This window comes from Coregonus clupeaformis, chromosome 6 (genome assembly GCF_020615455.1).
Source record: "Coregonus clupeaformis isolate EN_2021a chromosome 6, ASM2061545v1, whole genome shotgun sequence".
Lineage (NCBI taxonomy): Eukaryota > Metazoa > Chordata > Actinopteri > Salmoniformes > Salmonidae > Coregonus > Coregonus clupeaformis.
The window spans coordinates 17,044,830-17,072,796 of record NC_059197.1 but is presented as its reverse complement, the minus strand read 5'-3'; the positions used below and the strand labels follow the sequence as shown (position 1 = coordinate 17,072,796).

The 27,967-nt window shown below is 44.0% G+C and overlaps 1 protein-coding gene across 1 annotated transcript; it reads left to right on the top strand.

Annotated features, from left to right (window-relative positions):
* Positions 1-9,314: 9,314 nt before the first annotated feature.
* Positions 9,315-27,684, top strand: LOC121567784 (integrin-linked protein kinase-like). Its single transcript, XM_041878058.2, has 12 exons — positions 9,315-9,416; positions 22,363-22,528; positions 23,233-23,328; positions 23,434-23,530; positions 23,655-23,738; positions 24,003-24,088; positions 24,265-24,374; positions 24,588-24,715; positions 25,093-25,214; positions 25,341-25,440; positions 25,609-25,739; positions 25,873-27,684. The coding sequence occupies exons 1-12, from the start codon at positions 9,328-9,330 to the stop codon at positions 26,020-26,022; spliced, it is 1,359 nt and encodes a 452-aa protein (XP_041733992.1). The 5' UTR covers positions 9,315-9,327; the 3' UTR covers positions 26,023-27,684.
* The last annotated feature ends 283 nt before the right edge of the window (positions 27,685-27,967 follow it).

The window sequence follows — 27,967 nt, the reverse complement described above, 5'->3', positions numbered from 1 at the left end:
GTAGACGAAAGTCGAGGAGAAGTCGGGTAGGTGAGATAATACAAAAATAAATCAAACAACCATCCCACTCCTTCAGTCACATTTAAATAAATAAAAAATCCATACACTGGCTCAGGTGCCTTGAAGGACGGAGCATTCATCGACATGATTCCTTGTAATGCCTCTGCGGAAAAGTCGCTAAGTCCCAAAAAACGCTCAGCCGCACTCACAATGATGCATATTTTCTCCGATTTCCTCTCCGTTTGCGCGGTGCAGTTGATAACCAAAGTAATAAACGCTACAAAGTCCACCTTTTTAACATGCAACATGTCAGGATCACTATGTTGACAAGGAACATAATCTTGTGCCTCTACTCCTACTACCATTACTTCTTCAACTTCTCTTTCTTCCACTCTTCTCAATGCCTCCGGATAGGAGACATTCTGGACAGCCCTTATTCTCGCCACCTCAGTCTCCTTCACCCTAACAGGACACTTCAGAAATTTGGGTGCATGTTCACCACAACAATTGCAGCATTTAGGCTAAAATTATTAACATTTATCACACTGAATTGGTTTAGGAACGAAGGATCTCACAGGGAATTTCATATAACCCAAATACACCTGAGAAGGCAGACCTTCTTCTTCTTCAATGAGGTTTAACGGCGGTTGGCATCCAATTTGTTGCATTACTGCCACCTACTAGACTGGAGTACAACTCCCTTTTCTTTTCCTTGAAAAATAAAATAAAGCAAAGCAAAGAAATACCCTACCATCTAACACTACACTCACAAATTCAAAACTATTACTAATAATTAACCCCACCCTTCTCCACTATTTAAATATACTCACACCTACCTCATACCCTCAACCTGAAATGATGGGACATCACCACTTAACACTCCATGTAACTCTTCTGCTGTCAAGCCTCGCACACCCAAATATCTCTCTGCAGCTGCCACCACAACCTCAATTTTCTTTGACTTACGTTCCATCCCTGCAGTACAATTAATAACCATTGCTATAAACGCTAAAAAGCCAATCTTACCGACCCCTCTTCCTCTACTTTCTTCACTGCCTCCGCATATTAATTTCTTCTCTACCCTTACCCTGGAAACCTCAACCTGCTTCTCTCGCACTGGACATGTCTGATCCCCAGCCCCATGGCCACCCCTAAAATTAGCACATACCACCACTTTCCCCACTGCTTCACACTCCTTTGTCTAATGCCCTTCTGCACACTTCTCACACCTTGGAATCTCCCGCCTACATACTGCTGCCACATGCCCATAAGTTTGACACCTGTAACATCGTAATGTACTCGGCACATAAGCTCGCACAGGATAACTTATATATCCTAATTTCACTTTGTCAGGCAAAGACTCAACTTCAAAACTCAAAAGAACAGACAATGACTCTTCTGTTTCCCCACTCTCGACCCCCTGTTTGTGTCGCACCCAACGACAAGCATCACACACACCGGGAATCATCTCCTTCAGTTGATCCACTTTTACATTTACTGCTACCCCAGTAATCACTCCTTTCAATGGCGCCCTTTTCTTGAGAGAAACTCTGAGCGCCTTCTCCCTCTGCCCAACAGAAACACAAACAATTATCACTAGACCACTTCTGGTTACCCTCACCGATTCCACTACACCCAACGCTTTTTTCACCCATCTTGAAACCACAAATGGATCAGCCAAAAGGCAAGGATCCACTTTTTCCACAAACTTCACTCCTACTGTCACAGACTCATCTTTATCCTGACCCTCTGTGCAAGCCTCTGGCTCCGAGCACTTCACCACACCTACCATCTCCGATACTTCACCCTCATTCACTTACATTTCTCCTCCTGTCTTCAGCTCACTTTGCTTACATTTCCTACCACTCTTCTTTAACAAACCTTCTCCCTTTCTCCCCCCATTTTTTCCCGACTCAAACTCACAGTCTTCCTCCCTCTCTCTCTTAGACCTCCTCTGCCTCTCTTTTTCCCTCCATTCCTCCTCATTCATCCAAGTATACGTCTCCTTATGATAATAATGCATTTCTCCTAACCACCATCGGTTTCTTTTCTTCTCAAATAACTCAATTTTCCCCCTCCTTTCCCTTCCGGCGTCTATTCTATACTCTGGACTTGTGTCGACATCTTGGCCTGCTTCTTCCGTCGCCCCCCAAGAGACCCTCTTCTTCTTCTTCTTCAAGGTTTTATTGGCGGACTACATCCAAAAAGGAGCATTGCCACCACCTACTGGGTTTGGTAATAACTGAGATACTTTAACAAAACAAAAAAATACTATATATAAATAAAACACACTCATATTATTCAAAATAAATAATAATATACTCCTTCACTGTACTCAGATCCCTACACAGGCTCTGGGGCCTGAGAGGGGGAAGCATCTTCAGATAGTATTCCCTGCAACGTTTCAGCCTGTAGATCCAATAACCTTTTAGCCGCTTTCACAATAATTTCCTGTTTGTTCATTTATTTTGTTAGTTTGTCCTGTACAATGAATCACCTGCACAATAAAGGCAACAAAATTAAACTTCTTCATCATTAGTGTTTCAGGATCTCTCAACTGACTGACAACATTTCACATTTTAGTAGACACTCTTACCCAGAGCGACTTACAGGAGCAATTAGGATTGAGTGCCTTGCTCAAGGGCACATCGACAGATTTTTCACCTAGTCAGCTCGGGGATTAGAACCAGCGACCTTTCGGTTACTGGCACAACGCTCTTAACCACTAAGCTACCTGCCACCACAGACTGTTGGGCATCCACTGCCATAGCTTCATCATCTTTACTCGCTGCTTTGACAATTTTCACTGTCTCTGCATAAAATACCTTCTCGACAGCCCTGATCCTTCCTACATTTACCTCCTTCACCCTAACAGGGCACTCAGGGAACTCTGGAACGTGATTCCCATCACAATTGCAACACCTTGCATCCTCAGACTCTTCAACAATGATATTCCGTTTGCAAACACTATTCCTGGCATGTTCATATAAACCATGAAGCCTCAATATCCATCGAGACGCCAGATATGACACCTTTTATCGGTGCCCTACTCCGATAATCATAGCATTCCACTTCATGCGTCGAGACTTTGTACATCCACAGAGCTTTCTCCTTTTGTTCTTTTGACACGCATGAAATCAACATCATACCACTCCTCCACTCTGACTGACTCCACTTCTACCAATGCATCCTTCACCATTTTTGTGACCGCAAACGGGTTTCCCCAAAAAAACATCCTTGCTCATGAAATGCACTCCAACAAGGAGGCGTCGTCATACCGAGGCTCGTCTTGATTTACAACTTCAGCCCTTTTAGTTCCATTCTTAGATGTTTCAGTATACCACTCATTTCCTCTAGCTTCACTCGGGCCAACAGAATCAAATCAAATTGTATTTGTCACATGCGCCGAATTCCACAGGTGTAGTAGACCTTACAGTGAAATGTCTACTTACAAGCCGTTAACCAACAATGCAGTTTTAAGAAAAATCAGTGTTAAGTAAAAAATTGTTAAGTAAAATAAGAGCAGCAGTAAAATAACAGTAGCGAGGCTATATACAGGGGGTACCGGTACAGAGTCAATGTGCGGGGGCACCGGTTAGTCGAGGTAATTGAGGTAATATGTACATATAGGTAGAGTTAAAGTGACTGTGCATAGATAATAAACAGGCATAGATAATAAACAGAGAGTAGCAGCAGCGTAAAATAGGGGAGGGGGGACAATGTAAATAGTCTGGGTAGCCATTTGATTAGCTGTTCAGGAGTCTTTTGGCTTGGGGGTAGAAGCTGTCAAGAAGCCTTTTGGACCGCTTGCCGTGCGGTAGCAGAGAGAACAGTCTATGACTAGGGTGGCTGGAGTCTTTGACAATTTTTAGGGCCTTCCTCTGACACCGCCTGGTATAGAGGTCCTGGATGGCAGGAAGCTTGGCCCCAGTAATGTACTGGGTCGTACGCACTACCCTCTGTAGTGCATTGCAGTCGGAGGCTGAGCAGTCGGTGATCAGGCCTACCACTATTGTGTCTTCGGCAAACATAATGATGGTGTTGGCGTCATGCCTGGCCATGCAGTCATTGGTGAACGGGGAGTACAGGAGGGGACTGAGCACGCACCCCGGAGGGCCTCCCGTGTTGAGGATCAGTGTGGCAGATGTGTTGTTACCTACCCTTACCACCTGGGGGCGGCCCGTCAGGAAGTCCAGGATCCAGTTGCAGAAGGAGGTGTTCAGTCTCAGGGTCCTTAGCTTAGTGATGAGCTTTGAGGGCACAATGGTGTTGAACGCTGAGCTGTGTCAATGAATAGCATTCTCATGTAGGTGTTCCTTTTGTCCAGGTGGGAAAGGGCAGTGTGGAGTGCAATAGAGATTGCATCATCTGTGGATCTGTTGGGGCGGTATGCAAATTGGAGTGGGTCTAGGGTTTCTGGGATAATGGTGTTGATGTGAGCCATGACCAGCCTTTCAAAGCACTTCATGGCTACAGACGTGAGTGCTACGGGTCGGTAGTCATTTAGGCAGGTTACCTTAGTGTTCTTGGGCACAGGGACTGTGGTGGTCTGCTTGAAACATGTTGGTATTACACACTCAGTCATGGACAGGTTGAAAATGTCAGTGAAGACACTTGCCAGTTGGTCAGCGCATGCTCGGAATACACGTCCTGGTAATCCGTCTGGCCCTGTGGCCTTGTGAATGTTGACCTGTTTAGAGGTCGTACTCACATCGGCTATGGAGAGCGTGATCACACAGTCGTCCGGAACAGCTGATGCTCTCATGTATGCTTCAGTGTTGCTTGTCTCGAAGCGATCGTAGAAGTAATTTAGCTCGTCTGGTAGTCTCGTGTCACTGGACAGATCGCGGCTATTCTTCCTTTTGTGGTCTGTAATAGTTTGCAAGCCCTGCCACATCTGACGAGTGTCGGAGCCGGTGTAGTACGATTCAATCTTAGTCCTGTATTGACGCTTTGCCTGTTTGATGGTTCGTCATCCATGGCTCCCTTACATGTATCGCCCTGATGCTGCCATGAAAGTCTTCCTTCAACTTCCCCTCTGCTTACCTCATGTCAAAATAAAAGTCCTGCACGTGTGCCATATGTGGACAAGAAAGGAATAACTTGTGGGGGATGTTGCTAGTGTATGTAGATGCACCCACATTGCTAAAAGCACCTAGGGGTGGTGCATCTGCGACAGCCGAAAGTAGGTCACTAAAGTGGTTTTCCAAAGGCAAGGCTCAGATCAACCTGGTAGTGTTGCCATTCTTTATACCAGTTTGTCTTTATAATGTTGAAGTAAACATGTCTCTAACCCCCATATCACACCCTCACAAACTGAAATCATATGTGTGTAGATTGCACAATCAATTAGTGAGAGAGAACATCAAATATCACATTAATTTGTATATCCACTGAATACATGAATCGCGGCAAAGTTGGTTCCGGTTTCAATCATGTCTTTGGTCATGTGGGTCAAACAAAAACACCGTAATGATTGGTTGACAATAGAGCCTCCCACAATGCTGGCTGCAGGAGGAAGTTGGTGAAGAGCAACTGCAGAAACTTGTAGTCGACTGCAGTCAAACCTTCTTGACCTTTGATCACATTATTTTTGTAAAGTTCACGCAGTCCACATGTAGGTGCAAGTTAGACCATTTTTATCCCCATAATGCAACACACTTTGAAAGGCGGTGACCAATGATGGTCATGGACTTGACAAAAGTGATCCGCCCAATGACTGTATATGCTGCCACTGCACCTGAGAGGAGTTGCCATAGAATTAGGATCTCTACTACATTTACATTTTAGTCATTTAGCAGACGCTATTACTAGTGCTGGATTCTGTATTAACCCACATATTCCCTCTTTGAGGAATGGGAACAGAGGAAGAAAATCAAAAAAATACAAATAAATGTTGCTTTAGAAATTTATTGAGCCTTTTATTTCCTAAATTGAAAATACAGGTTCTGTGGTTATTTTACTGATTTCCAATGTGCTAATTTGGCAAAACGGTGACCTATTCAAAAAAGTATATTCGTTGAAATATTGTCAAATGAATACGTATGTGATTCTGTAACCGTCCTTGAATCAGCAGATAATAGAATGCATCCTCTGCTCAGTTTACTACAGAGAGGCTTTCATCCCCCAAGTGTGGAGGTTCTGTCCTGGTCAGTCCTACAACCAAAGAGAATCGGTGCATTCGAGCGAGTCAAATTTATGCAGTCAGTCTGGTATGTGTGTGTTTCAGCAAGCGAGAAAAAGTGTAAATGTGTCTAAATTAGCAAATTCATTAGTGAGCTTGTGACTTTGTAGCTCATCCTCATTAAGACTGCCTGTAGCCTTGATTTCTGAGGCATAATATATTCTAATGTAACACAGTGGAACACCCCTAAACCCCTGGAGAGAAGGAGACAAGCAGAATGAAATGTCATATTTTTTTTTTATCTTTCAACTCTTTGAATGAATCTTACAGGCTGCAGGCAGCTTGGGGGCTCTGCCTCTTCTACTCATCTGCCTATCACTGTAGAGAAGAGCTGGTTTATACTGCCACCTAGTGGAAATTACGAGGCATTGCATTTACAGTGAAGTTATTTATGACATACCTCAGCACTAATTCTCAAAGCGTAAAACTCCTTACTATCTTGAAGTTTCCCCTATATTTTGAATTACTATCCAAGATGCATGGCCACAGACAAAAAAAGCTTTTCATCATTAAGTAATAATAATAATAATATGCCATTTAGCAGACGCTTTTATCCAAAGCGACTTACAGTCGTGCGTGCATACATTTTTGTGTATGGGTGGTCCCCGGGGATCGAACCCACTACACAAGCGCCGTGCTCTACCAGCTGAGCTACAGAGGACCACCGTCTGGAATGTACTTTCACTGTCCTCTCCTCAAACTCTCGTCTTCCCCCACAGGAGGACCCCCCAGCAGAGCCTTTTTATTGGACATGTTTGTTTTCATGTTGGGGTCGGTGAAATGAAAATATACAGCTAGGCCTAGAATAAAGGTGTCATTGAAACCTGAGGGAAAAACGTGCCCTGGAGGCACGGAAATGTATCTTCATACAGGAAAGAAGTAGCTGTTTTCCGATAGAGGGCGCTAGTATGGAGAATTTGGTAGTGGACGAGGGCAAATATTTTTCCTCTCCCACGTAAAACGACGACGAGGGTGTGGACACTGGGGATGGAGACAGTCTGCTTCAATCCCAATCTAACGAACTATTTCTCAGTGGAATAATCAATTCTGTTTGAATCCATCGGGTAAGTGAAATACATGCGTCTTTTTTTCTTTACACTGATGTATTCACACTTAGAAATCGTTCCATTTCTCCGGTTTGTTTGCTATCGAGATTGCTAGCTTCAGGCGTCTGGTCTGAAGTCAAAGAAGAAGGAGAGGGGAAAAGGACAGTGACCAAAGCGTCAACTAGTAACGTTAGCGAACTGATTGAAACGTCTTCAACTGTCTCCCTCCTTACGGGGCTTGATAATGTAACTGTATAAATTGTTGTTGAACAAAGTTGTTAGGTACCTAGTACAGTAACTAGCCACAGTATAGTACTGGACTTTTTCAGCACCTTATTATCTTACGCGATTATTCAAAACTTTAAAACTACTGCTACTAGTTAGCAAGCTAGCTCGAAAGCCAGGTAGGAGTAGCGGGCCAGCTAGTTTCGTGGCTAACTCCGACAAGTTCATGTTGGGCTGCCTTTGGCCAATAATTCCTGATTGTAGCTGTTGTTGTCAGTGTCCACAATGGTAGTTATTTGTACACAAGAATACACTTTGCTTGAACACAGTAACGTACACAGCACCGAGTTTTATTTTGATTCATCCCAAATAAGTCGTGCATCACTAACTAGGCTAGCTAGTTTATATGGCTATAGCTCACTAGTAATGACATTTTGGGCAAGAACCCTAGTTAGAAAATGTGTTAACTTTATGGTATTAGCTAACGTTAGTCAAATGGCATTTGGAATGCTCCCTGACAGCCACTGCTCATGTCATGGGTCTCATGGTTTATTTATCTGTATGCATGTACGCTAATATCGAGGATAAGTGTTCTTTAGCACTAATATATGACCATTGCTTGGCTTTACCAATAAATTAATCTATGAAGTTCAAATCAGTCTTCACTAAACCCAAAATGAAAAAAAATATGTATCCTAGCTATGTAACCCACAGTACCGCACAAGGCATATGCATTGACTTTTTTTCTTCTACAGTTTGTGTTCTTCTAGTACTGAGAAGCCTTCAGGAAATTGTTCAAACAGGGTTTCAAAATGTCAGTAGTGGTAATCAACTCAGACAGTGTAGTGGGTTACAGCGTTGGGTGAATCACAATTAACAACTTGGCTCTACTGCACACCCAATGCAGTTGATGTAGAGTTTCAGACTGGATTGCACAATGCCTGAGAGGTCTTATGTTACACTGCAACTAAATTATCCTTGTGCTGCAGTGCTATGAAACGAATGAGGGCCCCGAAAGCCTGTTGTGACCTCATCAAAGTTTTTAGTCTATAGATTACATTGGATGGCAGTTGGAACAGTGTTCCCTATCATGTTTAGAATGTATTTAAAAGCAGAGAGGAATCCTGGGCTGTAGTTATATCTGTCGATTATCATCCTTCTCATGTTTGTCTTTTCAGGATTGTGCCACTGGATCTCCACAGTGTAGCTATAACTGGACGTCTCCCGTTGTGTCCCTGACTGTAGTTGGACGTCTCCCGTCGTGTCCCTGACTGTAGTTGGACGTCTCCCGTTGTGTCCCTGACTGTAGTTGGACGTCTCCCGTTGTGTCCCTGACTGTAGTTGGACGTCTCCCGTCGTGTCCCTGACTGTAGTTGGACGTCTCCCGTCGTGTCCCTGACTGTAGTTGGACGTCTCCCGTCGTGTCCCTGACTGTAGTTGGACGTCTCCCGTCGTGTCCCTGACTGTAGTTGGACGTCTCCCGTCGTGTCCCTGACTGTAGTTGGACGTCTCCCGTCGTGTCCCTGACTGTAGTTGGACATCTCCCGTCGTGTCCCTGACTGTAGTTGGACGTCTCCCGTCGTGTCCCTGACTGTAGTTGGACGTCTCCCGTCGTGTCCCTGACTGTAGCTGAACGTCTCCCGTCGTGTCCCTGACTGTAGTTGGACGTCTCCCGTCGTGTCCCTGACTGTAGTTGGACGTCTCCCGTCGTGTCCCTGACTGTAGCTGTTCTCTCCTTTCTGAGGGACGAATGCACTCCAGGCCACCCCTGAATTCCTTTGGCTGCCTCCCTTGTGTATCCCAGTCCTCCCACTCCAGTCCCATCACCGCCTCTCAGAGTGTAAGTTAACAGAAGAAGCAGAGTGAGCCATCATGGATGATATTTTTACCCAGTGCCGGGAAGGCAACGCAGTAGCTGTTCGCCTATGGTTGGACAACACAGAGAATGACCTCAATCAGGGGTAAGTCTAACTTTTCAGTACTTTTTAAAATAATTTTTTTGTGTGCTCAGAGCCTCTCAAAAACAACAAAAACTGTTTCAGATGTTGAATTGCATGTACAAGAATGTTATATCACCTGCTATTAGTATCAAGTCTCAGAATAATGTATTTATGTAGGCCTATCTCTTGCATCACAGAAGCTTGTGACCAGCTATAAGGACGTCACATCTCTATTGGACACACCCTTAGATGTCATAATACACCAATGACACAGTTGCTTGGAGGAGTCATTTGAGGGATTCAGATAAAGGCAATAAATAATTTGATGTCTGTTCTTCGCCAATCCCCTGTGACGTTATGAGCCTTGAGTTGTGTGCTGATAATTAGTTCCACACAACTGAAATGGGAAAGCTTCCAGAAATGTACAGAGACCCACCACATCATCCCATGTACAACGAGAGGACATGGATCTGTTTTGGTTTACTCGTACATCAAAAGCTGATGGCAAACATTGCTGGGTAATTAATTGCACAGTCATTGTCTTTCTTTTGACGTTGTCGTCGAGGACTGTGACGGTTGTTTATTGCTGGGCTCCCAGCCAGCCCGACTCCCCAACTCTTTGTGATCGTGACCTGAGATTTGAACCCACTTCTTTCCGGTCACGTGACTTGGCCTGGAATGTGAACTTTTTAAATGAAGCAAAAGGATGTCTTGGATATATTTTCACATGACCACTGCCCTGAAATCTGTTTGTTAACTTGCTATTTCTATTAGGTTACTGGGCAAAGACCAAGAGAAGATGCAACAATTACAACAAATAATTGGTGTTTCCTGCCTCGTTTATGTGGCTATTTTCATTTGACTCTATTATAGACTGCAAAGCTATAGCCTAGCTCTGATGGTTGCATTTGGAGGTCCATTAGAAAGCAGGCTTCAACATGCCACCTGGCCTCTTCTACTGTAACTGTCCTCGGGTGACTCAGTAAAGGGAAGCTCGGCTGGGCTTGTCACCACTGATGGAACTCACAGGCATTTCTGGAGTAGGGTGACTTTTTAAAATGTTCTATATTCATGTCTGGTATCTCTGCATCCAGATATAACTATAGAGACACATAATTGTTGGCCCCAGGGCATGTTCTCTGAAGCTGTTCTTCTCTGTCTTTCATGCAGAGGCTTGATTGTTGTTGAGTACCTTGCTTAGACATTACAGAGCATTATGCCTAGATATTTTTACCAGCTTTCATAGTTTAGTTTTTTAGTTTTGCGTTCATACTGTTGTAAGTAGCCTATGGTATACACATGCATGGATTGATTGTATTTGTGTGAGTGTACACGGCCGACCGAACACACGTGGCCCTTCTCCATTAGCCGATTGCCTGTCAAGTCCTCCTTATTGGTTAGGGTGATGTATATTTTTCGCAGTGGGGAAAACACATCCACACTGGGCCTTTCAGCCCCTGCAATAACTGTGATTACATGGGTTTTTATAGTTGACTGTACAAACACCCAAATCCGCAATGTTGAATCCCACCATGTCCTATATATCCCTATTCCACACTTTCTCAGTGACTGCTTGTGAAAGTAAAGCTGATTGTGAGCCCATTTCTCTGTGTCAGTGTAGGTGTGAGACACGGAGTATAGTGGAATGCTGAATGTCCTTACAAGGAATAACACGCAAGCCTCTAGGGAACGGTCTACAACCCTCCAAAAATGAACAAGAGAAAGGGGGAGGAGCCATGGAATTATTGTGGGCTGGACATAGGACACGAATGTGTGGGAGCGTGTGTGTGACGGGCTGAGAGAGAATGTGTGTGTGTGGCAGCGTTAAGACAGGCAGCCCAATTCTGATCGTTTTTTTCACTAATTGGTATTTTGACCACACCCGGCACTCTGACAACGCCTCCTCAGTCTGGGGAGGACAGGGGGACACACAGCACAGTCAGGAGAGAGAGCCATACTCACATGACTCCTACTAACTGTCTATGTGTAACTGAGATGATGTTGTGGATGGGTTAGTTAGTAACTACCTCTCTGGTGAGGATGGTGAGAGTGGCAGGGGCCACGTTGACAGAGACGGGGGTCCAATCCTGCTTCCTTGTGCTGTTCATTGCAGCCTCCAAAGCATCATTGACTGTGTCCACACCTAGGAGACGAGACAGTTATACTGTTAACAGTATCCACAAGGCAAGGTAAACTGCATGGTAGTAGCTAGCTAGCCATGTACGCAGCGAAGCGCAAAACAGTCCCGCACAAAGCACAGCCAGATGTTTTACTGCACAGCTAAATAAACACTACATTACCAAAAGTATGTGGATACCTGCTGGTCGAACATCTCATTCCAAAATCATGGGCATTAATATGGAGTTGGCCCCCCTTTGCTGCTATAACAGCCTGCACTTTTCTGGGAAGGCTTTCCACTAGATGTTGGAACATTGCTGCGGAGACATGTTTCCATTCAGCCATGAGCATTAGTGAGGTCAGACACTGATGTTGGGCGATTAGGCCTGGCTCGAGTAGGCGTTCCAATTCATCCCAAAGGTGTTCGATGGGGTTGAGGTCAGGGCTCTCGACAAACCATTTCTGTATGGACCTTGCTTTGTACACGGGGGCATTGTCATGCTGAAACAAGAAAGGGCCTTCCCTAAACTGTTGTCACAAAGTTGAAAGCACAGAATCGTCTAGAATGTCATTGTATGCTGTAGTGTTAAGATTTCCCTTCACTGGAACCAAGGGGCCTGAACCATGAAAAAGAGCCCCAGGCCATTATTCCTCCTCCACCAAACTTTACAGTTGGCACTGAATTTGGGCATGTAGTGTTCTCTTGGCATCCGCCAAAACCGGATTTGTCCGTCGGACTGCCAGATGGTGAAGCATTTTTATATATACATACTGAACAAAAAATATAAACTCAATATGTAAAGTTTTGGTCCCATGTTTCATGAGCTGAAGTAAAATATCCCATATGCACACAATTCTTATTTCTTACAAATGTTGTGCACAAATTTGTTTACATCCCTGTTAGTGAGCATTTCTCATTTGCCAAGAGAATCCATCAACCTGACAGGTGTGGCATTTCAAGAAGCTGATTAAACAGAATTATCATTACACAGGTGCACCATGGGCTGGGGACAATAAAAGGCCACTCTAAAATGTGCAGTTTTGGCACACAACACAATGCCACAGATGTCTCAAGTTCAGCCATTTAGTTTCTTACTTGTTTCTGACTGAAAAGTACTGTTACCGAAATCCCTAATTTGTTTAGGAAAAACATTCCCTATTCCCTCAACCCTTGCTCTCTTTATGTGAAACATGTAAGCATCGCATGCATGTGACCAATAGGGCCGACCTATAGCCTATCATAATCCCGTCAATAAACAGGCGAATGTGTACTAGTTGCTCAGGAGGGAAAGGGGAAGTCAGGCTTTAGTTGTGGAAACTACTGGAGATCAAGAAAAGGGGAGGGTATAGGAGCAAACGTTTTATGAGTATTACAGTTGCTGTTAGATTAAAATATTATAACTTTTTCTGACCATTTGGAACAATGTAAACAACACTAAATAAATAAGTGTACCAGAGAGTCTGTTCTAACAAAACAAAAGATATATAAAGCCTTTATTACAGCAGACTGAAAACAGTTGCATTTGGGAATTGCAGTTTATTTATTGTTGAGGCTAAATATTCAAAGCTCACTTTGTTGTTTTTATTTTAAAACTAAAATGCTTGATTGCATTTCAAAGCATGAATGTCTCTGTATGCTGTGTGATTGCATGAACGAATGATTGATTGATACAGTGGCCTATATATTGAAATATAGGCTTAAGACTAAACAGGTTGCGCTTTTATGCCTAGAGCTCGATGGTGGTTATACAAAGCTACTATACTAAGCCTACTAATGATAACGACATTCCTTATTATTATAATGATGATCATAACAATAATTGTAATAATAACAATAAGAAGGAGATGAAGAAAAAGGAGGGTATAGGAGCGAGAGCTGTGTGCATGTGTGTGACAAACAGGTGCTGTTACACTACAATATTTTTCTGCCTGTTTGGAACAGTGTAAACAACACTAAATCAATTATAAGTAAAACATCTAAAGCCTTTTATTACAGTATAGCAAAGATTAAAAACAGCCGAATCTGTGAAATTGCTTTATCGGACATTTTGCCGTTGCATGATGCTTGGTGCTCACAGAATCAGTAGGCTATTAAACAAACACTAAAACAGGCAACAGAAGCAAGATCTGTCTTATTTCTGTAGATATGGATGATGTATAAAGCCAGGCACATTTAACAGTTAGGCTATTGATTATAGACTGAATTAAGTTGGTAACCTCTCTCCTCAATTTTCTTAGACAATTAGGCTAAGGCAAGGGCTGTTTCCTCATCTCTGCTGCTGCTGCCTCCGCCGCATTGTTCTCAATCCCAATATGCTGATTAACTTTGCTATTATGCACATAGCCACATAGGGAAAGGTGCCAATTCTTTGTTATGAGATAATATTAGATTTATTAGTGTTGCACCATTATTTTTACATAATATAACCATATACAATTTCAGTATCACATGTCTTAGAGCGATGGACTGTGCCATCCCCACGGCCTCCACAATGGATTAGTCCACTGAGACGGGCGCGGATCAGACCGGTGTCTTGTGCACCATTAATAAAATTAAAGCGACTGCTCGACTAAAGAAATCTGGGTCGACCAACAGCCTGTCGACTAAATGGAGTCAGCCCTAGTGGGCCTATGCCCTCCCAGACCCACCCATGGCTGCACCCCTGCCCAGTCATGTGAAATCCATAGATTAGGGCCTAATGAATTTATTTCAATAGACTGATTTCCTTGTATGAACTTCAACTCAGTAAAATTGTTGCAGGTTGCGTTTATATTTTTGTTCAGTATAATTTTCGGGATAGTAAAACACTTTCTGTGCAAACGTAAACGACTAAAACCAGATATAAAGTATGTAGAAAAGATAATTAACCAATATTTAGAAAATAATAATCTTTGAGAACTAACAATCACCAAAATAAAAGCTAGACAGTATTGATTTTGTTAGGTTGATTTTGTTATGTTTGAGCAAAAGAACACAGCATTAGCCATAGCAAAATGCATGGAATTGTAGTAAATTTGCTTTAAAACGGCAACATTTTCTCTCAGCTCCATGGAGAAGTGTGTAGAATTGCAGGAAATTGGCTTAAAAATTCAAACATTTCTCTACACTGCCACTAAAGTTTTATATTAAATTCTGCCGGTCTGACCATGCCCATTGCCAAGCCCCTGCTTTCCCACCAGTGGTGTGTTTTTACCAAACGGAAGTAGTGCATAAAAATCAAACGTTTTTCCATCGCATTTTCTAATCTACCGATAGTATTGTCACAAACTGTTGCATTAAATAGCACATGTGCCTCCTCTGGTCTTGGCATGCAGATATAATGCGGGTAGGCTGTGTGGGTAGGCTAGTCTACATCATGAGGTTATTATGGAATATATTTATTTGTAAAACGGCAGTCAAGCATCGATCATCATTTCACCAGAATAAGACCCTCTATTTATTGGAAAGGAGCATCATGCTCATCATCGTGCACTTTCACCACCCTATGACGTTCATCATGATTGATTTAATCTGTAGCCTAATAAACTGCATGCTGTCCCGAGTCGTAGTGGGAGGACCACACAACATATCATCGCGTGACTCCAAGTTTACTTCGATATGATGGGTATTACATCAATATTTGCGCATAAAGCCATTTCCACCGCCATTTTTCATCTAGTTAATTTTACAGACACAAAATGATCCCACCATGTCGAACGAACAAATTATCTGTCGCCGTTTAAAAAAACATTTTACCGATACTTTCAGTTTCCATCACAGCTTTCATGATTTTTCTTTTATATGGGATGACTTTAGTGTGGATGGAAATGTGGTTTGTGTCTGAGTTTTTGCAGTTGCAGAAGGAATGCACAGGCAGTGACGGAGCCATAACACCTTCCTCTCATGCATTCTTCTGTTTCCTGTACTCCTCTCCCAGTGGTATTAGATAGTACCACTCATTTCCCCTCAACATTTCCTCATGATGGACCAGCTAATTACAAACGTACGCTAATGAGTGACGCATTTTTTAAAATGCAGTCTGGAAAGCAGCATTAGGCTATTTCTTGGAAGTCTAATCTTTCATTTAGGCCTACTCTACCTTACTACTTTTATATCTTACACCTATCTCCGAATGAACTGAAACTGTACATCTTTTTTTTGGTGAAAAGTCCTGCACTGAAGATCGAAAACTCTTAAAGATAATATTGGCTGCGTTTACACAGGCAGCACAATTCTTATCTTTTGACCAATTACTGGCAAAAGAGCTGATAAATTGGTCAAAAGATCAGAATTGGGCTGCCTGTGTAAACGCTGGTGGTTCAGACAGTCAGTGGATTTGGTCCACTTAGCATAAAAATAGCCGACACCAGAACATTACAAACGTGACTCCCTGGCTCTGCCCAACCCCCACTCTTCATAATCCCTTGTTTGTGGTGTGTGTGGACTGTTCCCCCAGTCTGCTGGGTGGCAAAGGAGTGTGAACCATGGCTTTAGGGCTAGTATCTGTAGCTATAGTAGAAGCACATTCAAAAAGAAGGAATCCTCAACATGAATTATAGTTTAACCTCTAGTCTAGGTGACTACTAATGTAGAGTTCTGCTGTGGGTGAAAACCTGTCGTTAGGCCTACAGTCAGTGCTGTGACATACCATGGTAATGAGTTACAGGCTCCTTGTTTGGTGAGGAGGGAGGTCGGGTTGTGTACGGTCACGGAGAATGCTGTTTATATTTAATTCCCTGGGGGAAGGGTGGTAGCCCATATAGCGCAGCACCTGACTGGGCAGAGCAGACAGTAGTCTGGGAGGATCACCAACACAACGTTACGTCTGTGTGAGAGGGGCTGGCCCGGGGCTGGGGTGTGAACTGTAGAGCCAGCTGTAGCCTCTGGGCCTTCCCAGCTCCCACTGGAGCCAGCTGTACCCTCTGGGCCTTCCCAGCTCCCGCTGGAGCCTTTGGGCCTTCCCAGCTCCCACTGGAGCCAGCTGTACCCTCTGGGCCTTCCCAGCTCCCACTGGAGCCAGCTGTACCCTCTGGGCCTTCCCAGCTCCCACTGGAGCCTTTGGGCCTTCCCAGCTCCCACTGGAGCCAGCTGTAGCCTTTGGGCCTTCCCATCTCCCACTGGAGCCAGCTGCAACTAATCCTACTGTAGGCTACAGTCAGACACTAAACAAATCATACCTCTTTAATTGGTAGCTTGACTCTCATTTCTGTGGATGGCTCGTTTCTTGTGAGTTATCTACAGTGTGCAAATAGACAAGTAGAGTAAATCTGGATCAGCCCATTGATGTGGGTCATATGATCTCACAGTGAGCTCAGCATAGAGACAGACAGGGTGTAGACAGGGGCTCTTCCGTCTGTCAATTTGAGCCCTGTTGGCAGGTGGAACTGCCTGAAGTAACCCAGGGGGGTGGGATGGGAGAGGGGCAGCCAATACGGCAGGAGAAAGCCCCTCTGAAGCCCCCTGGCCTGGGCAACCCTGCTGGGAAAGGTCGGAGACACCCCCCTCTCCTGGCTCCACTGACTGACTCATAGCCCTGCACAGGCATGAATTTTAAGCCTGAGCCTACCCATGCCTGCAATGTTCAGGCCCTACACTACCCAGGCCCGATCGCTTCTGCCAAATATAAGGCCCTGCCCAAAATCAGAATGAACTTCCTCCGTTAGGAAATTAATTAGCTGCTCCTCTCTGTCTGTCATTCACTCCCTGCGCGCAGCTCGCTCTGCATGCACTCTGCTCATTGCGGCTCTGAGTCTTTGGGTATCCATAGCAACGGCTCTGCTTGGGCTGCTCTGCTCAATGAAGAGACATCAGAGACATTAGAGTTAGCTGTTAGCTACTTTTTGTCACTCTAAACTCACACAACTCAACAAACATTATTTTCTGTGAATTTTTTATTTTATTTTTATTTTACCTTTTATTTAACTAGGCAAGTCAGTTAAGAAATTTTTTTATTTACAATGACGGTCTACACCGGCCAAACCCGGGACGACGCTGGGCCAATTGTGCGCCGCCCTATGGGACTCCCAATCACGGCCGGTTGTGATACAGCCTGGAATTGAACCAGGGGCTCTGTAGTGACGATGCAGTGCCTTAGACCGCTGCGCCACTCGGGAGCCCTCGGGAAATAATCTCTCCTGTAGTGGAATGTATACGCCGTATACCCACGTATTCTTCAGTGGGCAGTGAGTATACTCACTTCTTAATCCCCACGATGCGTATCAAAGTAGTGAGGTATACGCCGTATCAATTAACAAGGCTGATGGAACAAATCAGAATGTTTAGCTTCAAATGTTGATAAACCTATTATTTCTTCACATTCTAGGCACAGCAATGTACACACGGCGGCAGGTCTATGTGTGAATGTTCCAAAATGCAATTTGTGGGAAAACACCGTTCTAAAATGCGCACAGTACGTGAGCGGTTTCATGGACAGAGATGGAAATATCTGCTAGAAATGTTGAAAGAGGAGAGATCTAAAGATGCAACAATTATCATGGGTCGCTAATATGACTAGGAATAATGCCTTTGGTTGCTAGACAATGAAAGATGTTGAAAGAAAACCAATAGAACAGGAGAACGCATATGAGGAAGCTGTGACGACCCTCCCACTCTGTCTGCCGTATTCTCTCTTTGCTCTTGTTTCCTTATTAGGATGCCGGTGGGCGGAGTTGGGGGGGTCGTCAGTTACATGGGAAACACCTGGGCCGGGTGTGTCCCAGGATAAATGGACCTCTTCCACATTCATTGGGAAGACTCTCTCCAGGCAGATACTTTGATTTTGGTTGGGATATTTTTGTGGCTTTTTTTGGGTTGTTTGCTTTGGCACTTATCAACACTTTTCTATATTACATTTATGCAAGCAAACACTCACTTACACTACTGATTACTGATTACACACCCCATTGTTATTTCAGTTAGTTACTTTAATTAATAAATATATACTTTGAGTACTCCTTGTCTCCACGTGTCTCCCTTTTGTTACGAACTTGAGCCGGTTCGTGACAAAGCCTTTATCAAAAAATTGCCTCCATGTTTCTATGGTGGGATTTTTGCTAGGCTACTTTGAAGCAAGGTAAGACATGCCTCATAATATGAAGTAGAAGGTTCAGGTTTCAAACAATTAAGGAACAGGCTAATGATAGGCCTAACAGTCTTCTGGTAGAGGGAAAGGCTTTCCCAAAAACCTGCTCAATTAAATGTTAACTAGCTACAAAGTAGCCTATGCCTTCCTGGCAGAATGATATCATGATTATTTGCATCAATCCAGTGGCCATTTGTTTTGCGAACTCCATCTAATGTGCTACAGAAACACTGTTAACCAAACAAATGTGCTAGGTGCCTGTGCACTTTAATTAAAGGGTAATTAAACAAGCTCCCTGCCATCCAGGACATCTATATCAGGCGGTGTGGTAGGAAGGCCCGGAAAATCGCTAAAGACTCCAACCACCCAAGCCATAGACTATTCTCTCTGCTTCCGCACGACAAACTGTACCGGTGCATCAAGTCTGGCACCAACAGGCTCTTGAACAGCTTCTATCCCCAAGCAATACGACTGATAAATAGCTAACAGAATATCTACACGAACTGAGTTTACATTGTATCTTCATTGACCTTTTATTTCAATATTTGCAGTGTCTCAATGCACACTCACAAAGGCCCTACACACTCACATACACTGTCACTCCGACATACACACAAACACTCCATCATCTGCTCACTCACACATAATATGCACATACATTTATACTGACTCTACACACCCACACTCACATTCAAGCTGCTGCTACTCTGTTTATCTTATATCCTGTTGCCTAGTCACCTTACCCCTATACATATCTACCTCCATCACTCCAGTATCCCTGCACATTGTAAATATGGTATTGGAACTGACTCTGTATATAGTATGCTTGCTTACTTACTGTGTTCTTCATATTTCTTATTTCTAGTTTTGTTTCTTGTATTACTTTGTTATTGATTCTTGCATTGTTGGGTTTTGAGTTTGCAAGAAAGGCATTTCACTGTACTTGTGCATGTGACATTAAAACTTGAAGCTTACATGTAGTTTTCCCAGACCTCCAAAGTAGTCTCCTAATGTGGTTCAAGCATTGTTATGGACTAAGACGACACAATTGGATGTTCTTTCTATTTAACCCTCCCGTTGTCCTAGGGTCAAAATGACCCGCCACTGTGTTGAACCAACTTTATTTAATTTTTATATTTTGGGGATCATTTGTGAGAAGGAGGCAGTGAGACTTTAAAGAAAGTATCACTGCCTCCTTCTCACAAATGATCCCCAAAATATAAAACTTAAATAAAGTTGGTTCAACACAGTGGCGGGTCATTTTGACCCTAGGACAACGGGAGGGTTAAAAAAAGTGATCTGAAAAATGAGAAGGGGGAGAAATCTGAAACCTGTGAATTTCTGATTCATTTATCTGTTTCAATAGTAGGCCTACTATTAGCCTACTTTCACAGTACAGCTTGGGTTGGCCTGACTGTGAAAGACCAATATGGGATTTATCATTTTAGGTCATTCACAGTGTATGTCACTGTTTCTCATTTAGTTTTTCTCGCGTGGTGCCTTTCCTTCGCCGGATGGGCCATTTGGGAAATGTTTGTCAGAATTTGAGGATAACCACATCTCCAGGCACCACAACACCACTGCTCTCCTGGGTTAATGACCCACTGAGCGGATGTTAGGCCACTTTAAACGGCCTGTATGGACTATGGCTGCACAATTAATCGAATTCACATCGAAATTGCAATATTGAAATGCAATATCCATATCGCATGAGATTTAATATCGCGTGCAATATTTTGAAACACATCTCAGCTGCAGGTAACATCCGTTTTATAGTTTACTTCTTTTTTTTCCTCGCGGCTGCTTCCCACACACACCAAGCCCCGCCCCCTGTCACTCAAGCAGTGCAGTTCCTCCTCCCCACTGTTAGATTCAATATAAATGTGCATGCTGTTCTGTTAGGTCAAATGCAGTCAACCCATTGGTCAATCGATTGTTGCAAACTAGAACGATGCTGCTTTCCACTTTACTTCTTAATATAAGTCATTATATTTCTATGATTCCAACAGTTCACCAAAGTGCTTTGATCTATATTGTGCAGCCGTAGAATGAACTGCTGGGATCATTGATTTCAATTACTGTCCTACTTGAGATCATCGTCTGCTGTAAGAGGACATTGTGCTCAGAACAGATTTTGCCCATCTATAGAAGGTCATCCACTCAGATTTTGGGATGGTTTGTGTCAGGGAAGGCAGGGTCTCCGTAGGCCTCATTGATGCTGTTTTCCCTGGAACACAGTCTCCTGTGTGTTTGTTGTGGAAGTGGAGGGTTAGGACTCCAGGAAGGGGGCTGCTCTCATCACAATACTCTCTCAGTTCTAACCCTCACCCTCAGTTCTCAACCACCAGATCTAAACATTCAGCACTTTTCTCTCTCACTGTGGTCTTTCTAGCAAGTGCAGCATGATTTAATATATACGCAGAGCGTCATACATCTTGGCAGAAATCACAAGCTCATCAGAGCCCTATGGAATTCTTCTGACAATCAGGAATGAGTGGAGAATGGAACATTTCATCGTCAAATTCCTCTCCAGCTGTTGCTCTACGAGTTGACTGGCTGAGCGAGAGGGAAAGAGAGAAGGAAAGAGGGAGGGAGATAGTGGTAGAAGGGAGGGTAGTGGAGAAGTTTTGGCGAGTGAAGGAAGGATCTGTGGAGGGGGGCTGAGGTGATGAAGGCCAGTGACAGGAGAACGCAGCAGGGGCCAGAGAAATGCAGGATGACATAACACATAGCAGCTGGGGAGTCGTGTGTGTGTGTGCCCCTGGTGAAGGAAGTCTCCTCAACCCTTATAAGGACTGCAGAGAATGATTGGCCTGCTGTTGTTTTAGTCTCCCTTTCCTGACTGCCTCACTACTATTCGCTGTCCAGCTCTCCCTCTCCCTTTCCTGACTGCCTCACTACTATACGCTGTCCAGCTCTCCCTCTCTGGCCCCCTTTCCTGACTGCCTCACTACTATACGCTGTCCAGCTCTCCTTCTCTGTCCCCCTTTCCTGACTGCCTCACTACTATACGCTGTCCAGCTCTCCCTCTCTGGCCCCCTTTCTATTTCGCTTTCCTTTTCACGCATGCGTTCTCTGCCTGGGCTGCGTTCAGTATGAAAAAAACTTAGTGAAATGTTCAATTAAACGGTTCCTGTGCTGTTCTGAACGACTAGTTGGAGATGCTGAGGTTGGGGAACGCTGTCAGCATGGCCGCTGGCCATTTTAAATACGTCACATTGCTTCAAGCCACACCCACCGAACGGAGCGAACATATCTCAAAGTCTGTTCAAGAACGTTGAAGAAAGTTTTGGAGAAACGCGTCATTCAGTACAAAGCGTTACGCAACGTACCAAACGTTAAATCGAACTGAACACACTAACCCTGCTCTCTTGCCGCTCTGTCTGGTTGACTGTCATTGTCACTTATGGTAGTCAAGGTCATCGCTGGGATGCTGTAGTGAGGAGGCGTCACTCCTGTCCTGTCACTGAGGCCAGTCAGGCCACTGTCCTTACATGTGTTTCTGTCACTGTGACTAAGGCAGAGTGACAGGCCTATGCTGTAAGTAGCAGTATCTCACATCCTTTAGTACTGAGAATCCAGATAGGCCTACACCATTACTCAGCAGGAAAGAGTCCTGCTATGAAGTTTGTTCTATACTGCTGTTATATTACAGGGTTGTGTGGTCTCATCTTTTTTGCCTCTGGTCATTTTGCAAATAAACAAGTTTTTTTAATTTCCCTTTCCTCATTGCTAGTAGTAAACAGTCCGTGGTGTGATGTTAAAGTGGTGCCGTATTCTGTCCTCAGGGATGACCATGGCTTCAGTCCTCTCCACTGGGCCTGCAGGGAAGGCCGCTCCAGTGTGGTGGACATGCTCATCATGAGAGGGGCTCGCATCAACGTCATGAACCGAGGAGATGACACGCCCCTGCACCTGGCCTCCAGCCACGGCCACAGAGACATCGTGGGCAAGGTGGGGCGGAGTGGACACACACTGCACACACACTACTTACATACACATACACACAGACACACAAACACTTGAGGTCAATTATATAATTTGTAAATTAAGGTCTCTTTAGGTTGATATAGCTTTCCCTATAAAAGCCCAGGAAGGAACTTATGAAACCAGAGTTGATGGCTGCCCAACACCCAAACTCACTGCTTGGTTAACACTTGTCTGCTCTTGTTGCAGTGCTGACGTCAGTCATAGTGCTGACATCACTCATTTCAAAGGGAGAAAACACTGGCACCATTTCTCATAGTGTTGGGTGGATATTGTTTTTAGACTGTACCCAGTTGCAACATAGCATCTTCAACTCAAGCCTAAGCAAGTCAGTGTAACACTTTGACACACACACTGTGATTTGCCATAGGTAATCAAGTCAGTGTTATCTTTCTTTCTGGTCCTTCTAGTTACTCTCAAATCTTATGCTATTCAATGAAGTAGTGTAAGTCTGCTATGATAGGTTTCTGGTTTCGTAGCGCTGCAGACTACGGTTATGATTTGGTTTAAAATTAGACATGTCACAATACCTCTGGAATGTGTGAGCAGGCAGGATACATCATTTTTCAGGCCTGCCATAGGTGGATTACTAGCATCACTGTATATAATCCAAACAGGATCTGGACAGCCTTGTGTTGTGTCTAATCTAATCTTGTGGTTCTGTCTCCTAGCTGATCCAGTGCAAAGCAGACGTCAACACTGCCAATGAGCACGGCAACACACCACTGCATTACGCCTGCTTCTGGGGACAGGACCTTGTGGCTGAGGTCAGTATGCCCCCTGGTGGCCTACTCTGGTTACTGTCTCTGTTTCTATGGGAACAACAGCTTGTTATGTCCCACTGGAGTTATGTTGATGTCTGTCTTCCTCAGGACCTGGTGACTAACGGCGCTCAGGTGAACATCTGTAATAAGTATGGAGAAACTCCTCTGGACAAAGCCAAACCTCACCTGCGTGAAGCCCTCCAAGGTATTCAAAATCCCATTACCCTGCACCATCCATTGTAGGCAAGAAAACTGTGATTATTATCTGTGTGTTAGCCCTGTTCTTATGCACCTAATCAATGTGTGCTTTGTGTTCGCCCCCCTCTCAGAGAAAGCAGAGAAGTTGGGCCAGAGTTTGACCAAGGTCCCCTTCAAGGACACATTCTGGAAAGGCACCACCAGAACTCGACCGCGTATGTCCCACAGCCACAAAGCCATTTACTAGCTGCCAGGTTTTCATTACTATGCTCTGGGAAAATAAGAAGTGAATATCAGGCACAGTTCATAGGAATGAATGAACTTCCAGTAAATGTCCCACTGAGGTCTCTTTGGTAGTCCCCAATGTGCCTGATGAAATTTCAGTGTGCTAAATTGTGCAGAAATAATAGGGCTTTTTGCCAGACCTAGGGCTTAAGCTTTGCTCTTCAACTCTGTCCTCTGTGCGTCAATGCGTGCAGGTAACGGCACTTTGAACAAAGCAGCGGGCATTGACTTCAAACAGCTCTCCCTCCTGGCTAAGATCAATGAGAACCAGTCTGGAGAGGTATGGAGGTGTTGTTTCTACATGACTGCTGTTGTGTTTTATCTGTTACTGATGTCCACAATGACGCATGTTACAAAGTGATCGATCTCTGAAACACTGATATGTTTTGCATGAAGTTGTACTGTATATTGTGGAGGCTGTGCTGGAACTTTGTCTCAATCCTTCTGTTTCTTTAGTTGTGGCAAGGCCGCTGGCAGGGGAATGAGGTTGTGGTGAAAGTGTTGAAGGTTCGTGACTGGTCCACCAGAAAGAGCAGAGACTTCAATGAGGAGTATCCCAAACTCAGGTAATAACTTTTTACCTGCTTATTGTTCATTGTAGGTGTATTTTCTCCCGTTCTGTGGATATCATGTCTGTCTTCCTCTTGTACCTTTTATGTACTGACATGTTGATCTGTATGGAAGTTATTTTGGTTTGGATTGTCCCTCATATGTCCCATCCTATATGTAGATTTGTCTGTCTCATTCCCCGTGTCCCTCTTCCTCTGGGCCCATCCCAGGATATTCTCCCACCCCAATGTGCTGCCCATGTTGGGAGCGTGTCAGTCTCCTCCCGCCCCTCACCCCATCATCATCACACACTGGATGCCCTATGGCTCCCTCTACAACGTGCTTCACCAGGGCACCAGTGAGTACCACACTAACCTGCACTGTACTAAAACCTTCCAATGTGGGACAGTACATCGAGATAAGGTTATTGATTCATAGAATATGCCTGGACGTCTGTTTTAAAGCTTTGACGAAGGCCTTGAGGCGGATACGTAAAGCTTATTAAAGAGCAGTGATACTATCAAGAGCAGTGATACTATCAAGAGCAGTGATACTATCAAGAGCAGTGATACTATCAAGAGCAGTGTGCGGGTTTCTTCTTTTTTTCTCTCAAAGTGCAGGCTTAAGAAATGGAAAAGATATAGCTATTCATATGACTATACTACTTACCAGAGAAGGAGTACAATGTTACAGCTGATGTGTGAAAATGACTGACATGGATCTGTTGTCTGTCAGACTTTGTGGTTGACCAGACACAGGCGGTGAAGTTTGCTTTGGACATTGCCTGTGGGATGGCCTTCCTGCACACGCTGGAGCCCATGATCTCTCGGCACTCTCTCAACAGCAAGAGCGTCATGGTGAGAGACGGACACAAATGAACAGTAGAAATTCACTACAGTGATGTAGTTGTCAGGTGTTTCAGTCATGCTTCTTATGCCTTGGTGTTTGAGACCCACTGTTACAATGACCTGATATTCCTTCAGATCGATGAGGACATGACAGCCAGGATCAGCATGTCAGACGTCAAGTTCTCCTTCCAGTGTCCAGGCAGGATGTACTCCCCAGCATGGGTAGCCCCTGAAGGTACATTACACACTCATCAACTTTCTCTCTATTGCTTACTGCTTTTCACCTTGGAGAATGTAAATATTTGCTTTATGTGACTGTAAGGTATACAACTCCTACAACTATGAACCTATGTGCTATGTGTGTAATCCTCTCTTGCTCTCTGTCTGTCCTGTGCCCATGTAGCCCTACAGAAGAAGCCTGAGGAGATCAACCGGCGGTCAGCAGACATGTGGAGCTTCGCTGTGCTGCTGTGGGAGCTGGTGACCAGGGAGGTGCCCTTCGCTGACCTCTCCAACATGGAGATCGGCATGAAGGTGAGACCGCTGCAGCTCAGGGTGCTAGTTATAGGATTCGTTACAACATCGGAATCTCAAAACACAAGTCTCAGTTTAGTCTTGTCCTTCCCATAGTGTCTCTGACATGGTTCTCTCTCTGTTCTGCCCTCAGGTGGCCCTTGAAGGCCTACGGCCCACCATCCCTCCGGGCATCTCACCCCACATCTGCAAGCTCATGAAGATCTGCATGAACGAAGATCCAGCCAAGAGGCCTAAATTTGACATGATCGTGCCCATCCTGGAGAAAATGCAGGACAAGTGAAAACTGCTTTTTTGCTCTGCCTTGAATGACCCTCCTAAACCCCAGATATTTTGCCTCCCATATAATCCAGAGATGTGGTGTTTACCAGTATTGCCTTAGACTTACTCTCACTACTTACCGCTGCCCTCAATGCCACCGCAACTTAAGCCTCTGAGAACGAAAACGGCGACACACTTGTTTTATTCTTGATTATGATTTTTATTTTTTGCTATCATCTCTTGACTTATCAAGACAAGTTTTTATCAGTACGTTCATCTACGTCACTTTCTCATCGCGTCCATGCTGGAGCTAAGAATTGACTGTTCCAACTGTTGTGTTCTAATCATGTGGACTGAGTACAAGCCTCTATATGTGACTGAATAACCTGTGGAGGTCAGGATGACAATCTGTCTGTTGCACTGCTTCCTTTCTTTACCTCTGGAGGGGGTCTCATTATCTAGGGGTCAGACACTGTGTAAAGTGACCTGCAACCTGTTATTGCTGATAATGAAAGCTCTTACGAAAACAGTATGTTGCTGTATTATCCTGAAGCTTGTCTTGTGGAACTGAGTGTGTGGCTGTATGGCTTGTTTCCTCCTCTGTTGTTTCAAGGGCATGTTGTATGTATGCAAACAGGGTTATAGGACTGCTCCTGCTATTAGACTATTTATCCGAACAAGTATTTCAATGTCCAGTATTCTTCAGGAAGTGCAGGGGAATGAGCAGAACCACTTTTTACATGTGCGCTACTTTGTGTTGCATCATTCAAATTTGATTCCAATGGATGTTGAAAGAGGGAACTACCTTCACAGATTGGGAGGTCAGAAGTATAAGGTTCGGTTTGCTCCTAGCAGAACTCGGCTAGGCGAAGCGAACGTCTGTGCCGCACATTCTCCCTTGCTTGAAAAACGACAACAAAAAAAGCGCCAATATTACTGTTTGTCCCTTTTTCTATAGCCGTACAACAACTTAGCCTAAACACTTCCTCAAAATAGTGTGAATTAATATAAGATACATCAAGAAATCTAATTAGTGTTGACCTTTTTGCAGAGGTCTTAGTCGCTAAATTTACATCTAAGATGTTTGGTGCAGTATTTCTCAAGTAAAATGTTTTTGCATGAAAACGTGTCGTCTCGTTGAACGACAACAAACCCGAAATTGAAGAATCCCTACTGTTGACCAATCACCAACGAAAATGGCGTAGACTTCGGCTACGAAACTTCGGTTTGCCTCCAGAAAAAAATGTGTGCCGAACAAAACAAATCTGACATGCTCACATTGATAGTTTGTTTCATTTCACCCTCAGATCATTGGGATTTGTTGTCTTCAACTCCCAGCTTTGTTGAATTCTGTGGCTATGTTTATGCTTGAGGTGATTCCCAACATTTCACAGGAGAGTGAAGATGAAATGGACAATAAGGGGATAACATGAATATTATGCAATCTGTCACTTTGTTTCTGCTTGCTTTTTGACTCAACTGCATTGTTGTACCCCGATATGTGTTATTTCCGTCTTTATTGAGCTATGTAATACGTATTTGTTTTTTAACATGCATTCTTTCTGTACCTCCACCAGCTGGCTTATTTGTGCTGAATCACCGGGGTAAAAGCCAAAACCGAGCATGTCTTATACAAATGTATGTAATTTATATATAAGTATATTAAAAAGAAACACAAAAACAATTGGTTATCTAGTCCGAAAGATCTTGTTATGGTGCATTTCTCAATCTGGTGCATAATAGTGGAAGTTAATTCATGCAGGGAGGCGCTGACAAGCAAAGTACCTATGGCAGAATTACCAGCATTTACTACAAAGTGTTGTGTCCAACATGTTCTCAATTGGCTTACTTTTTATTAGGTCTACTATGTCATTGATTTAGTACTAAAATACCTCTTTAAATCTCTTTTGATAATGTATTCTGTGGACTCCGATCAGCGATCATAAGAGGGTTGAGTCAGAGAACCT